The 16295-nt window shown below is 33.0% G+C and overlaps 1 protein-coding gene across 2 annotated transcripts in view; it reads left to right on the top strand.

The window, feature by feature from the left end:
* LOC108906287 (forkhead box protein P1) overlaps window positions 1-16044 on the top strand; it is a 161630-nt gene extending 145586 nt beyond the window's left edge. For both annotated transcript variants that reach the window (XM_018709511.2, XM_018709510.2), the window contains exons 12-15: window positions 3798-3946; window positions 10465-10540; window positions 10598-10713; window positions 13572-16044. In XM_018709511.2, coding sequence (XP_018565027.1) covers window positions 3798-3946; window positions 10465-10540; window positions 10598-10713; window positions 13572-13782 — 552 coding nt within the window. In that variant the 3' untranslated portion in view covers window positions 13783-16044. The remainder of the gene's footprint in view (window positions 1-3797; window positions 3947-10464; window positions 10541-10597; window positions 10714-13571) is intronic.
* The last annotated feature ends 251 nt before the right edge of the window (window positions 16045-16295 follow it).

The following is a 16295-nucleotide window of genomic DNA, read 5'->3' on the forward strand; positions in this document are numbered from 1 at the left end:
TTATATAATTAGTATTGTCTTTAAAATATGTAGTAACTAATAATTTAAATTAACTAAATTAATTTATTCATTTTTAAAGCTAATGTGCTACTGTATGTACTTTTCGGTAAAGTATTTTCTGTGTCTAAAATAAGTCATTTTCAGGTTATTAATTACCTGCTTTTAGCTTGCATGTATGTTTTTAATTTTACCAATTACTGAATTATTTAACTTAAATTATTATTGCTTTTATTTATTTATTAATTTATAATTTATTAATATCTAAAATTGAATTGTTTTCATTTTATTTTACACGGTTAAAAAGATATAGCCTTATAAATATCTAACAAAATCGAATTTCGATAACCTCTTAGTTTTTTTTATAATATTTGATCGGTAAAGGTTAGGTAAGGTAGGCCTCTGAAAAATACGCCTTTTTGAAAACATATTTTTTGTAGCGTTTATGTTACGTAAACTAAAATTCTTCTATGGACAATAACCTTACACCCTAAACGAAAATGTTAAATTTGGAGGTAACTTACGTCACGAGAAATTAATTTGTCATAAAAAATGAGCATCGCGTTCCTTATATTTCTCATAAAGGGTGTTCCCAAAGTAACGCAGGATTTGAATTGCGCGCCATTTTCATTCCGAAGAATTGGCAGCATTGTGTAAAAGTTACATTTTGTAGTAAACACGTTGCGATTAGACAAAATGTAGCGCTAGCGATGAGCGAGTGAAGATTGTGAAAATTCATGACAAATAGGTACGGAGAGTGTGTAGCTGAGATGTGCGAAATTTACAGTAGAGGGAAGCCCCGAATGAAACAACTGTGAGAAGATTAGTTGCCAAATTTGAACAAACTGGCCATTCAGTCAAAAATATTACTAAGTTGAATGATGAAATTCCCGTAACCTCAGTGTGCAATGTGCCACTGCAATTAAACATTTCAAAAAGCACAATGCAGCGGATTTTAACAAAAGGATGAAGATGCAGTTCAGATCTTTTGTTTCTTTTACTGAAAATTCAACATAATTTGCGCAGTCTCAGCTACACACTCTCCGTACATGTGACCCAGCACAATGCTGCCAACTCTTCAGAATGAAAATGGCGCACAATTCAAATCCTGTGTTACTTTTGTGCTTTTTCGGGATTTCAGTGACATAGTGATGTCACTGATGTCTAATAGCACGGGAAATATCGCTAAAAAGTTTGCCACAAGGTAGTGGGTCCGCTTTTGTTTAAATAGCTGACTCTCTCTTTCTGGTATATTATTTTATGGCACATTCTTTTTTCTGTACTATTAGACTAAACTCTGTCTCTAAGTACTGTAGGCCTGACAAAGCCTTCGACCATAATATATTAAAATATGCAACATTCCATATTTCACTTTTATACAGGGTGTTCTAATATTCCTTGTACATGGAGTTACCACGGTTTCCTGCGATCAAAATAAGCAGATTTTACTAAACCTACCTCTATTCGTTTAGCCGCATTAGAGGGCATTAAATTTGACTTTTTTTTTCAAATGACTTTTTTGCTCATAATTTTGTCTATTGAAGTGAGGTTTTTATTAAAAATGTTTCTCTTTTGTAAAATTTTTGGATTTGTACTCGGTTTGGTTAATTATATTTTTTTATTAGTTCATTAATAATGCATTTTCGATTCAAAATAATTTATTTCATAACACAAACGAAATAATGCATCCTAATTCACAAAAACTGTTCAATATAAACATGTAACTACGGCAGCTCTATGCAGGTACACGGAATATTGGGACATGCTGTATTCATAGACGATGAAGTTCTACAATCAAATCTAACATTTTCGTGTGATGACGCTGCACATGATTCAATATCGGTGGAATCATCGGAAAATATTTTCTTTATTGTAAATAATTTGTTTCTAAGAAAATTTTTAAAGTTTATCTTAATATACACATCTATAATTAGAATAGGTAATTATTTAGTCACCGCTGATACGAAGTCTGATTTATCCAAAAATATTTGCATTATTTCTCACATTTAGATAAATGAACCTTCATTTAAATTCATTCAAATAATAATAATTGTAAAATTCAGCTAACATCAGAAAAAATGGATATCCGTAGGCCAGGAAAATAAGCTGAGAAATGACCATTTCGCGACTTTTTGTTTCGGCAAGCTGAATTTATCACTATAGATGCTAAATATTATGTACAATAACATATTAGTTTCCACAGTCATAAAAATGTCTAATAACACACGAAATCTGGAACAGGTAAGTTGAATAGTTTACAAGTTATGGCCTTATAAACAAACTAATTATTAGTCTGGACGATCCCGAGGATCTTCCACAATCGCAATGATTTTTTCAAGGTAGATTTCATATAAATACCTTGAAATCTATATATATTTTTTTTAATTTCAAATTTGCAACCCGGAAATTTTTTCGCCTTAGTTCAAAATGAAATATACGACGCACGAGCGTGATATAGTTATATATTATTACATATTCGGAAAGTTTATAAAAAGAGCTTTAAGTTAAAAAAAAAATGAAATATACGACGCACGAGCGTGATATAGTTATATATTATTACATATTCGGAAAGTTTATAAAAAGAGCTTTAAGTTAAAAAAAAAATCATCAAGATTCGTTGAAAAACAACGGAGTTACAGACTGTCAAATATATTATTTTCAAGCGAGTTTCGCTTATTTAACGGCAGGAATATGCATATTATCGTCATTTTCTTGGGACTCACTGTCATTCGCTTCTCCCACCCATCCGCCGCGCCACGGCTCGCCTAAAATCAAGCGACCCACTGACTTTTGACAATATTTCTTATGCACTTAACATACTTCCACAAATAAAATATTTTTACCTGGGAAAGTACTCGGGTTACCGGTTATGACAGTATTTTTTTTTTGCCGCTACCAATCTAATTTGATTAACAATAGGCCGTCAACTTTAACAGTCTGTAACTCCGCTGTATTTCAACGAATCTTGACGATTTTTTTTAACTTAAAGCTATTTTCATAAGCTTTCCGAATATGTAGTAATATATAACTATATCACCCTCGTGCGTCGTTTGCAACTAAGGCTAAATAATTAAAAAAATTCCAGGTTGCAAATTTAAAATTAAAAAAAAATTATAGATTTCATTGTATTACTATGAAATCTATCATGAAAAAAATCAGTGCGATTGTGGAAGATGCTCGGGATCGTCCAGACTAACAATCAGTTAATTTGTTTATAAGGCCATAACTTGAAACTATTCAACTTACCGATTCCAGATTTCGTGTGAGTTATAGACAGTGATAAGGAATGAGAGGATGCGATGTTTAATTCAAAAGTCACAAATAAACTTCTTCTGTTTATAACTTTTGATCTAATCAATATTTTTGCTCGAGGGCTAGTTTTGTAGGTCTTTTGAGGACGAAAAAAAAGTACTTTAGTGTTTTCTCGTGGAAATGAACGGAAAAAGTTATTAGCGAAAAACGTGAATTTACGTAAAAACTATACAATTAACCACACTGTAAACAATCTTCCCCCCCCCCCATTTTTATGACTGTGGAAACTAAAATGTTATTGTACATAATATTTAGCATCTATAGTGATAAATTCAGCTTGCCGAAACAAAAAGTCGCGCCCAACTCTATATTTTCTGGACTATCCGTAGAAGGATCGCGAATATGGTGTGGCCGGCTCGATCACCGAATAATAATCGCGTTGAAAAAAAGTTAACTTATAAGGCTATATGTATTTCTTTTATGGCGATGCTTGCCTGTCACCCGTGCTAGCGTCGTTGTTCATTTGGAGGTGTTTAATTTGTTGTTAGAACGCAGTGCGACACAACCTGTCTCTCCACAAATGTTTCATGCGCGTGGAGAATGTTAAGGGGGCCGTTTGGACAGTGGACGAAGTGGAGTTCTACAAGAGGCGGCCGCAGCGTTGCTCATCGGGCCCGTTGGCCCAACCAGTCGTCGGGTACGTCACCGAGGCCCATCATTTTGACTTTTTACATTTGTACATTGTGTGTTTTGTGATTTTTACATCTTTTTCTAATCTCTTTTTTACATCTTTTTTATATATCTTTTTTATTATTATTATTATACATTAACATGTGTGGCTTGTGTGGTGTGAGTGAAAGTGTGTCTAGCCGGTTCAGTAACCGCATGTCAAGCCGCTGGCTTGGGCGACTAACTCTCAGGCTGCAGGAGTTCGAGATTATAGACGTAGCCGACCGAAGGTATTACCATCAGGTGTCGCCCTCTGAGCAAAAACTAACCTTGACCTTACTTGATTGTTATCTTTCTCTTTCTTGGGTCTGGGTGTATAGAATGCGATTCGCACCAATCTGTCACTCCACAAGTGTTTTGTGCGCTACGAAGACGACTTTGGGTCATTCTGGATGGTGGATGATGCCGAATTCGTGAAGCGCCGCCACCTGTCGCGTGGCCGGCCACGGAAATATGACCCAACCCCATCACCCACTCCACCCCACTGCGCACAGTAAGCACCATTTGAAAACGCGTCGCGCAGCGCCTAGCTGCGACGCCGCCCCCTGCCGTGTGCTGCTGTCTGCTCGGCTCGCTCTGCTTCAAGCTGATGCGCTGATAACGGTCGTGCTGCTCGTTCGTTCCAAACAGTTCCCATCTTACAATATTCTCTCAAACTACCTAAATATATTACGACATTGTTCAACTAATTTTAAAAAATCGTATTTACCCCCTAACACTTAATGCTGACATATACTGAGTAGCCAAAGGATAAAAATGTACAGCCGTAGACAATAACAACTTACTTGTTTCCTTCTTAAAACCATGTTAAATGTTTTAGACTGGAAACTTTTTTATCCACAGCTGTACATATGACGGAAAAATCAGTATACTGGTATTTTCTTTGTTGAAAGTCATTAATATACGAATTAATAAAGCACTACATTACAATTAAAACGCTGAATAAAAAGGGGGATTTCTCTTACACAAAAATATCCTTTATTGTAGTTATATTTTAAGCGTTCGTAGGCCCCAACTAAATTTAAAAAATACTGAAAACACTCACGAATAATTTCTGATTATTCCTTCGAAACATTCGATTTAAAAAATGTTTTCATTTATTTCACTGTAACACCGTATCCTCACGACGCTACACGGCAGCAATGTAACATTAAAATATGTCGCCTCAATGTTACCCCCGTATTTCTTTTACACTAAAGAAATTTTAACTAGTACTACATATTATATTTCAAGTGAATAGTGAATTTGTTAGACAAATACATGGTCGCAACATCGAAATTACATATTATTTTAATATTGTAGTGATGTCACATAGATGTCGCTTTAATGTCGCGATAATGTCGCGTTGATGTCGCGGTAATATCGCGTTGATGTCGCGGTAATGTCGCGTTAATGTTGTGTAGTGTTATGGGGATACGGCCCAATTATACATTCTATTTTTAATATTGCTAACTTAATTTTGTGGAAATTACAGACTAATTACATAGTACATAACATTTCAGAAGTCCAGAACACGTACATCTTGTACAGGTCAAATATATACATACAACTAGTGATATTGTGAGAAACAACTGCTCCACGGACTATTACCTCGACTGGCATTGAACTGCACCCGCAATATCTAGTAAATAGCTAAAATTATTCGTTAGGAGGGCCACCGGACATGGACTGGTTTCGAACTTGTTGGTCCTCATCAGTATGGCATAGGTAGGACGACCGACAAATGATTTAGCTATTCAGATGTCTATCTACAGACTTATTTTGAGGTGGGTGAGATAAAACCTATGCAGAATATATCATATATACCTCACACTCAAAACAGCTATGTAAATAGACAACCTAATAGCTAAATCGTTTATTGGTCGTATCATTATGGCGTACTGATGAGAACTAATAGGGTCGAAACTTCTATGTCCGGTGACTCTCCTGACGAATGATTTTAGCTATTTACTAGATACCGAGGGTGTAATTCAATGCCGGTCTGGGTAAATAGTTGTTTCCCACAACACTGTTAGTTAAAGTGTTTATTCCGCCTAGTGCGTACTAATCATGTTTTCAAACCACCTCCAAATTAGTAACTCACTATATGTCAGCAGGGGTTAAGTAGCAATGATATTTAAGATGTCACATATCACATTTGCTTTATAGAAATGGATAAGCACTCGAAATTTCAATTTTCCTTCCCTAAGTCAAATATACAAGGCGTAACATAAGGAAATGTAAAAAACGAATTTATCCCTGTTCCAAATTTAAGAATATTTTTTTATAACAGAAATATATGTAGCTTGGATCATTCTTTTCTTAAGATTCAGGTTGAAATTTGAAAGCAATTAGATATATTTCTAAATATAATAAGGATATTAAAATAAAATTCTATACTCATAAGTAAAATGGCATTCGGCAAACGTTAAACAAACCCCGATTTTGTTCAGTAGCGTAAACATGATTTTTTTTTCCAGGAATTATTTGTCAAATTGTAAATACATTTTTTATTGAGGAAAAATGACTTTGTATATATTACAAACAAAATAAAATACCTATAATCAAATTATTCTTACATTCTTTTATATGGCATGGATAAAGAACATACTCTATCAATTCCAATTTTTACATTCTATTATGCTACACTTTGATGAACATCTCCGGAATATACAGGGCGAATTAGATTTAACGTCGAATTCGATTCATGCCTTTGCATATTTTTCAAATTAATGCCAATTTTCAAACTGTTGCAATATCAAATCATCTCAACAACCAGGTGCAATTGTTTCAATGAATTTAATAAAAAAAAAAGTAATTTAATATCGAGTGAAAATAATCCGCAATATTTCCATAAGGCTTTTTTAATTTGTATTAAAATGCAAGACAAACTTGACGGAACATGTCAAACTAATGTCTTCTTTGATCCTCTTGAAAATCATGTTACCGTAGAAAAATGTTTGAAAAATGTCCATATGGAAAAACTTATTTGTCGGGTCCGGTGTTAAACCTGACATGCCCTGTAGTGTCACCATCAAATAAAAATTGATAATATGTAGATTCAAAAATACGCGAAAATTACAGTTAAAAAGAAAACTTCCATCACATTTTATATAAAAACTAATATTCAACCTTTTGATATTTGAACGGTAAAGATGTCACGGATATTGCTAGCACCTGTAGATCGAACGACTAGCGCGTCCCTACCATTAACACATACAAGTCAGTGTAGCTTGTTTAGAAAATTTGCTGGTTATTTTTATTGTTACAATAGTTCTTAGAGGATTAGTGCTTTTATTTTTGTTTTGAAATTCAGTGAATTAACTAAACGTAGAGGTCCGAAGCCAGACACACACACAAATACACCAATACATAAGCTTCTGCTTGCCTACATTACTTTTGCATGTCGCCCAATATCCCCCCCCCCCCCCCACCAAACTTCAAAAATCCGCGAATTACATATGGATAAAAAAGGTCACCCTGTGTATCTGTCAAAATGATAAATCAATAAAGTAATGTTAAAATGTCGCCATAAAACTGTATTTAAGGAAATGGAATAAAAATCTGTTTTACAGGGTGGTTCACTTAAGAATGCTCACCATGGACATAGCGGGACAGTTGATTAAATTAAAAAAAAAACGTTGCCAGTAGTTTTCTTTAAACTTAAAATTTTCAGGATTCGCATAAATAAATATGCATCGATTAGTGCTATAAGAATTTTTGTGCCGTGTTTACAAAAAATAGAAGAACCAAATCTAGAAAGTTTATAGAAATTCCAATCAGCCAATGAAAGATGTTAATTTATTAAAATTTAATGCTTCTAATACACTAGGCACAGAAATTAAGTGATATTTAAAAAATCCCAAAATTTTGGATGATTTTCAAAGAGCTGTAACTTGGAGGGAAATGGTCGTAGAGAGAATAAAAAAAAAGAAATTGAAGCTTCAAGTGTCTAGTTTTCAGATGATCAGTTTAAAATTTTTTAGCGTCGGCAGTTTTTAAGTAACCATAAGAAAATCAGCGGAAAAAAAATTGTAAATTTTTGCATTTTTAAAAAAGGCCTATGAACTTCAAAAAATTTTTTAGGTAATTTCATCATGAACCCCTTTTAGATAATTTAATTATCTTCAATTTGAGCGGTCCGGAGCCTTGTACGATTTATTTGTCCGAGTTATCGTCGAGCAAAGCAAAAAAATCATTTTTGATCTTTGGCAATCAATTACTCGGGAAATAATGGTCGTACAGAAAATCCAAGCAGGGTTTTGAAAACTGCAAAGTATTCTCTACAAGTCGTAATCATGGGTTTTTGATAAAAAAAAATTTTCAAAGTGAAAATGTTGGTTAGAAAAACGGTAAAAAATTGCATAATTAGGGATATTTGAATAACTTGGCATAACTTTGCAAATAATTAATAAACTAAGGATATCGACTGTAACTTTCCAACCTCAAAATGTCCTAAAGAAACCCTGATAATTTCAAAACGCTGCGATCTTTTTTTCCTAGTTATCAGGGTTTCTTTAGGACACTTTGAGGTTGGAAAGTTAGTCTATATCCTTAGTTTATTAATTATTTGCAAAGTTATGCCAAGTTATTCAAATATCCCTAACTATGCAATTTTTTACCTTTTTTCTAACCTAACATTCTAACATTTCCACTGAAAAATTTTTTTTAAAAAAAACTCATTATGACGACTTGTAGAGAATACTTTGCAGTTTTCAAAACCCTGCTTGGATTTTCTGTACGACCATTACTTCCCAAAGTCAAAATTGATTTTTTTGCTTTGCTCGACGATAACTCAGCGATAAATAATAATCGTACAAGACTCCGGAACCGCTCAAATTGAAGAGAATTAAATTATCTGAAAGAGGTTTATAATGAAATTACCAAAAAAAAAATTTTTGAAGTCCATAGACCTTTTTAAAAAAAGCAAAAATTTACAAATTTTTTTCCGTTGATTTTCTTATGATTACTCAAAAACTGCTGACGCTAAAAAATTTTAAACTGATGATCTGAAAACTAGACACTTGAAGCTTCAATTTCCTTTTTTTTATTCTTTTTATGACCATTTCCCTTCAAGTTACAGCTCTTTGAAAATCACCCAAAATTTTGAGATTTTTTTAATATCCCTTAATTTCTATGCCTAGTGTATTTATAGCTACAAAGTTGCTTAATAAAACAAGAAAAAAATTAGTGTTCACAAAATTTCATTTCTCTAGTGAAAAGTTGCAAGAAAACTAAAGGCATCTTTCCAGAGCGCATATCGCGCGGGCAAATTTTTCGTAACCAAGTTTGTAAGTTTCACCGTGAATCACCCTGTATGAGAGAACCGAATTTAAATAAATAATAATAAAATTCCTATTTCCGGACTTCTTTAGGATCTGCAATCGAACAGTTTCTTAGAAATTCCGAGAGATAATCACAAAAAATCTTTTTTCGCGCCAGGGAAATGCGTTTTCCTCGACGATCTTATAAAATAACAGTAACGCTCAGTTAAAAAATCTCTTGAAAGGTTTTTGTTTTGTTCCGCTGCCCTATACAAATAGGAGTTTTTAATTAAAGACTCCGCGGATATCCATGTGTGTAAACTCGGCTTGTATCTCGCCGGGATAAATTTCCAATATAACGAATCGACAGAATTTTATTAACTTGATCAAAAAATAAACACAAAATCACTAAAACCGTAGACTATGACACCTGTCCTCGTGTCCAATCCCTTCATGCACGAAAATACAGGCGGCTGTGAGAGCAATTTAGATCATAGAAAAAAAAACCAACATAGTTGAGCCGGCTTCATGGAATGTTTGGTTAGCGCAGAACGTACATGTATCATTTACTTTGCTAGACACGATCGATTTTTCAAACCACAAAAATGGTACATGTACTAGTTGTAACAGCATGTTTTGGATGAAAGTGATATAGTCTTATTCTCTACTTCTTTTGAAAGGGTAAGGTTAAGTAGGTATTAAACCAGGTAAACCATAAACAAAATAATAGTAATTTTAATTCATTTTCAATTGGTTTTTTACATTTTTTATAATATACCTTTTTAAAACTTTTAAATGTCTGCATGTTTTTATTAATTCTTTGTAAAAGTTCCTGTATGACATTTTCTATCTCTTTTTACTTTTTATTTTTTAACTGGATCGGTCGGTTGGTCGGTCAGTCAGACACTTGCGAGGTGGCCTTCAGGACAGGTAACTTACATACAGGAACGAACTAGATTTTATTTTATTCCGTTTTAGTTTTGCTTTAAATTTACTTCTAGGCAAAATGATTGAAAAGGTTGACAAATATATGTCGATAAAAGGAAACATATTGTCTAGAATGTCAAAAAATACTCGCTCTCTCAATTCTCCCAAACCAAAGACCATCTTCAAACAGGTCGGTATTTTTTAATTCTTTTTTACTTCGCTTTCTTGTTTACATCTTGGTGTTTTACTAACATTCATGTTTAAATTCCAACAATCGCCTGTTATAAAATGCCTTCATGTTTTGATTTATGTACAGGGGCGCCACATCAAAAAGTCCGACTATGAATCACAGCCCCACATTGTATGGCGACCATATACCCACCAACGTGCAGGTAAGAATATTAAAAATACGTTTTGAACACATAGCTATTTTAACTAATGGAAAAAAGTTCATGCAGGCCTCTTTAATGGAGGAAAACAATTTGTCCTTTTTGACGAACTCGGCCCTGTTAGCCAACAGACCTAGAGACAGATCTGAATCCCCACCACACGAGCATCATATAAGGTAATTTCATTTGCTTACACGGGACGTATAGAAAATGGTGTAACAGTACAACGACAGCTAAAAAAGTTTCAGTGGGCTTACCTCACAATATGTTTCGCAGGAAGATACAGGGTGTTTGGTAAGTCGATGCACTCCTTGCAGGAGGTTATAGTACAAGTGATTTGTGATATATTCCAAAAACGCTTAGTTTCCGATCTCCAGGGTGTTAAAGTTTGTAAGAAATGAGCACTATGGTAGTTGGTAATTCCTTCTGGGTTAAAATTGGATTCATCGGTCCCAAAAATTCTTCTGAGAAAAGGTGCATCTTCCATATCGGCGTTTAACATAAATCTGCAGAAGTTCATTCGCACAACTAACATGAATTCACACTCAAACACTCAAAGTGACTCAAAATTTTGTCATGTAATAACAAAAACGAGTGCACAGCCAACTTGCTAATTTCTATTTAGTTAGTGAATCTAAAAACTGATTAAATTTTTTAAACTGATGTTAACTGCGAGGAGTAATAATTTTCTGTAATAAAATTGGTACAAAAAAAAACTGAGTGTGTAATTTCTGCTATTTTTCTAATTATTGAAACCGGATTACGCCATGCAATAAATCGATTTTAATTTTTTCACTCGAAAACAGTGCGTCATAAGAAAAACAGTCGCGATACCTTTTCTTTTCCAAATTGAACAGGGAATTGAAAAATACTTTTTATTTTAAGAAAAATCTGTGGCGTATCATTTTTTTCTTTAAAAATATACAAAGACATGCCTGTGCGCACGCCACTGGTGAAACTGAAAACAATATTTTTATCGTAAAACATGTATTGTCGTTAACTGTCAAAGCTTGTGAAATTTCATTAAAATATTTTGAGCTGTTTCCGCAATATTTATAAATTTGCATTTTTTTATTAAAACTTTAACACCCTGTAGATTGGAAACTAAGCGTTTTCGGAATATGGTATATTAAGGAAATATATCACAAATTACTTGTACTATAAACTCCTGCAAGGACTTACAAAACACCCTGTATAATGCGTTCAATAATTGTCTTTGAAAACTAATAAATAAAATTTCGGGTTACTATATCTAGGAACCGTTTCTTTTGTTACATTATGTTTTAAAAGCCCAGTATAAATCTAATAAAATTTATTTTTCTTTATATACACCAAAAATAGTGTTTTCTTCCATACACAGGGTGCTTTTTCTCATAAAGTAATGAAATAAACCCTTGCGCCTTTTTGTGAAGATAGTTTTGCCCAATCGAAACATTTCCTCATTAAAAAATGCAGCCAAATGCAATATCCAAAAAATACATTCCTTTATTGGCGTATTCTATCGATGAAAATAATCAAGTTTTGCCCTATAAAAATTTTTGATAGGATGCTTTCCTACCGAGATACAGGGTGTTAAAAGTTTCAAATATTTATATTATTTTTCCTGACATAAAAGATTAGGTAAGTGATAAAATTTGGGTGACTATTTTTTCATGGATAACTTATTCTAAAATACACTCCAATGGCGTAGTTATTGGGGAAGTAGGGGATCTTTTTTGAAAAAAAATCGTTCGCCACCGGTTTTTTTTAATAATTTTAAATGTTTTTAAAATATACTATCAATATGTGGCAATAAAGTAATCTTGTAAAGTATTTGTAAAATTTACTGATCTTTAGATAATGGGAAAATCAAATGATCAAATGATAAATTGGTAGGTACTTAAGTATCTTCTTATTTGATTTTCCAATTATCTAAAGACCAGTAAATTTTACGAATACTTTACAAGAATACTTTATTGCCACAAATTGATTGTACATTTTAAAAATATTTAAAAAACCAGTGGCGTACGATTTTTTTTCAAAAAAGGTCCCCTACTGCCCCAATATCTACGCCACTGGAGTGTATTTTGGAATAAGTTATCCATGAAAAAATAGTCCCTATTGTAAACACTTTTATGTGTATGTAACACTAGCCTTTATAAATAAATAAAATAAAGAAATGCCATCCCCCAAATTTTATCACTAAATATTTTTTGCCAGTAAAGTTACAGGAAAAATACTTGAAAGTTTTAACACCCTGTATCTCCGTAGGGAAGCGTCCTATGAAAAATTTTTATAGGGCAAATGTTGATTATTTTCATCGGTAGAATACGCCAATAAAGTTTGGCAAAACTTATCCTTAACACCCTGTATATCGCGCCTTTAAAAAATTGTTAACGTTTCAAAATCTATTTGTTTTCGTCTTCTGGCGTTTTGTTTATAATTATTTTTGACAGTATAAGTTTTACTAGTTTCCATAGTTAGAGATATCATATGATGTTATTCTATTACGACTTACTTCATCATTTAGAATTTGTAGCCAACAAAGATCCAAGGTCACAAGATAATTTGAAACACTTCTTTCGCCGTTCCACAAAATAATCGCGGTCTCTTTTAATTTTCTTTTCGAAACCTTTTAAAGTGCGCGATATAAAGTGATGAGTTCCTTGTATTTGTCTGCTTTTGTCAGTGTATGATTTTTGGTAAGACAAAACTATTTTCACAGAAACAACACGTGACCGATTTTTTTAGCGAAAGGGTTTATTTGGAAAACACGGGAGGTCATGTAACTTATCAAATGCAGAAAAAAAATACGTATAAAACTTATCGTTCCAAGATGAAGTTATTAAATACAGGGTGTCCGAAAACTATGAGTAAAAAATTTTATGAGTCTACTCACAAGTTCCTAAAGGGTAAGCTATATAAGTACCATGCATTGAGAAGCTACATTATCTGCGATATGCTCTGTATATGAGAAAATGAAATTTGCTCATTTCTTTTTCCGAAAATAAACATTTCCATAATAGAGAATAAAGCCTGTTTATGGGTGATATAGGTCGCCAATGAACGGGGGTCTCCACGTTAAGCAGGAGATTATGAATCAAGATCACCACATCACTAGAGAGCCGGATCAAATGCACCACGTGATAAAACGGGAAATGATCTCAGAATACGACGATCTAGATCACGATCAGCATACGGAGAACGTAGCAGAGGATCTTACAATAGCATCGGATCACACGGAGTCAAACATTTTAGACGCATAGTGACAGTGCTAGTGAACGGTTAAAAAAAAAACAATAGAATGCTCGAATCCGTACTCTCGTTTATAAAACGCAAAAAAGAAGTAAGCTGAATCCTGGATTGATTAGACTATTTAGTCGAGTAATGTTGCTAGGTTCAATAAATGACTGTTTCATTTTGTAAATTTCGTGTGTTGTGTGTACATATGGAAAAAGTTAGCGAATGAGAGTGTACTGTTATTGTTTAGACATGAGGGTGTCGAATGTTGTATAATCAGAATAGATCTTGGTTTCTTTATTAATACAGGGTTATTTGTTATGGTGGACTAAAACTTGGCAAAGCCAAAGATTAACATAGACATTAAAGTTATCGCACCATCAGTTTATTTAGCATATCAGTTGCTATGTGCGCGCTATAGAACGAGAATGGTGCGACAAATATGCCAAATTGCACAATGTGCTCCTATTATTTGTGTTTAAAAGTATCGTTGCGCTCATATAGTGATGTAAAATAAGCAATATTGTAAATTATTATCGTTGAGCATCCGTGCTATTATATTCTATCTTTATGAGGAATATTTAATTCCATATCATTATCTAAAATAAAATCATATATCAATGTATAAATAGTAGATACGTTTTCGTATACATAATACATACAGCTAATTTCGAAATATTCGCTCACTTCAGTCTGTACTTACACTATTTATTTATGTTCACGTCATTTTTTTTGTTAAGACCGTTCACAGTAACTCCATTCCTTGCAGAGGAATCCGCAATCCGAGTATACGATATGCTCAAATTCTCGCTTGCCACATTCAGAACAAAGGAAACCGAAAGTTTATTTATATCAGTCATGCAAAATGAAGAAAGGATATTATCTACAGAAATTGTAAGAAAGTACATATAGAAAGTAAAAAGTGCTACACTTTTGATTGGTCAAAAAATATACAGGGTGCTTTCTAAATCTATCTCGGAGATTGTTCAAAAATCCTCATTGAACTATGAATCTGATTTTTAAGATACAGGGTATTCAAATATCTCTAAAGATGCTTGAATTGAATTAAATTAATGAAAGTTGGATATCATTGATTAAAGCATATTTATAATAACCCCGTAATTCGGACGTTGCTGAGTTTTCTGTAAATTGGATAAGTGTATTTGAGTTTTAAAATTATTTCTAAGTAAAAAGGTACCTGACATTTTATTCGAAAAATGGACGGTCTTTAAGATATTACTTTTTAAACACAACCATCAAAAGTCCAAAAAATCATTGATGTAGAAATACATATAAATTTAAGGCAATAATTTGTTTGGGTTTTAATTTTTTTTAATTTTAATATATTTTAGGAGATATTCGAATAAATGATATTTTTTAACACTCTCAACATCTCGAAAACCAGCGGTTTTAGGTATTTGGTCCACTGGAGCTTTTTAATCTAAAACGATACAAGGAACAACGTTTTGAAGTTGGAACCTAGAAAACACCCCGTATATGTTCTGTTTTTTGTGCCCGGTAAGATATAATACTGATATATGATACATTTTCCATTTCTGAAGGGTGCGTGCTGTGAGCGAAACGTCTTAACGCGCCATTTTTTAATGTTTCTGCCATCAGAGTTGCCAAATACATTCGCGTACATGTGATAGTACCTTAGTTCAGATTTATTAACTATATCTAGAAGTTTTAGATAGATTAAGCGTGGCATTGGCATTGCATGAAAATATGTTTCCCATTTTAAATTTTGTTTCAGCCTAGGTGCCAAACTGACAGTACATAATTATTACATTTTGGTAATGACTATTGAAATAAACAGTAATCATGGCGTTTCTTTTAACTTAAAATTTCTACTTTGATAATAATGAATACATTTCTATAGTGTGTTAATTTCTTATGTCACCCTGCAAGCAACTTTTTGTTTGAATATTTTGTTTGGGTGCAATGAAACATTATATCTTGTTTGTATCTGTCAGTTGACATCTTGGCTATTTACCGAGTTGAAACGAGTCAAGCGAGTGTGGATAGGACCACACGTATTTAAATATTAATTATTTATAACATAGGTTACTACATATCAAAAGTAGAATAACGATACGGCGTTACAAGTTAGTGTTTGGCCGTAACTAGGTCTAGATCTAAAAATAAAACAGCGTTACAGCTCGCAATCCCTTTTCATCTCGGTTTTTGCAAATAAACCATCACTATCTTCATGTAAAATTGTACTGTACGATATTTCTGGTATATCAATTTCTCATTTGTTTAAAGAAAATATAAAAATAACAATAAATACCTACAAGAAGTCGTTTCATTTCCTACAAAACTCGTCCCCTTTACCACGATTAAAATATCATTAAATAATACAAAAGTATAACAGCTCTTTAGTCAAAATAATTTTTTTAGAAAGAGACTAGAAAATTTAATATTAACTAGCCACCAAATTGTACTAAATAGTACTCTTTCCCATAAAAAAAAAATAAAATTTGAAGGTAGATAATTATTATCAAAACTATAAATGATAACTGATGTGGAGAACATA

This window comes from Anoplophora glabripennis, unplaced genomic scaffold (assembly GCF_000390285.2).
Source record: "Anoplophora glabripennis isolate ALB-LARVAE unplaced genomic scaffold, Agla_2.0 scaffold32, whole genome shotgun sequence".
In the NCBI taxonomy this organism is placed as follows: Eukaryota; Metazoa; Arthropoda; class Insecta; order Coleoptera; family Cerambycidae; genus Anoplophora; species Anoplophora glabripennis.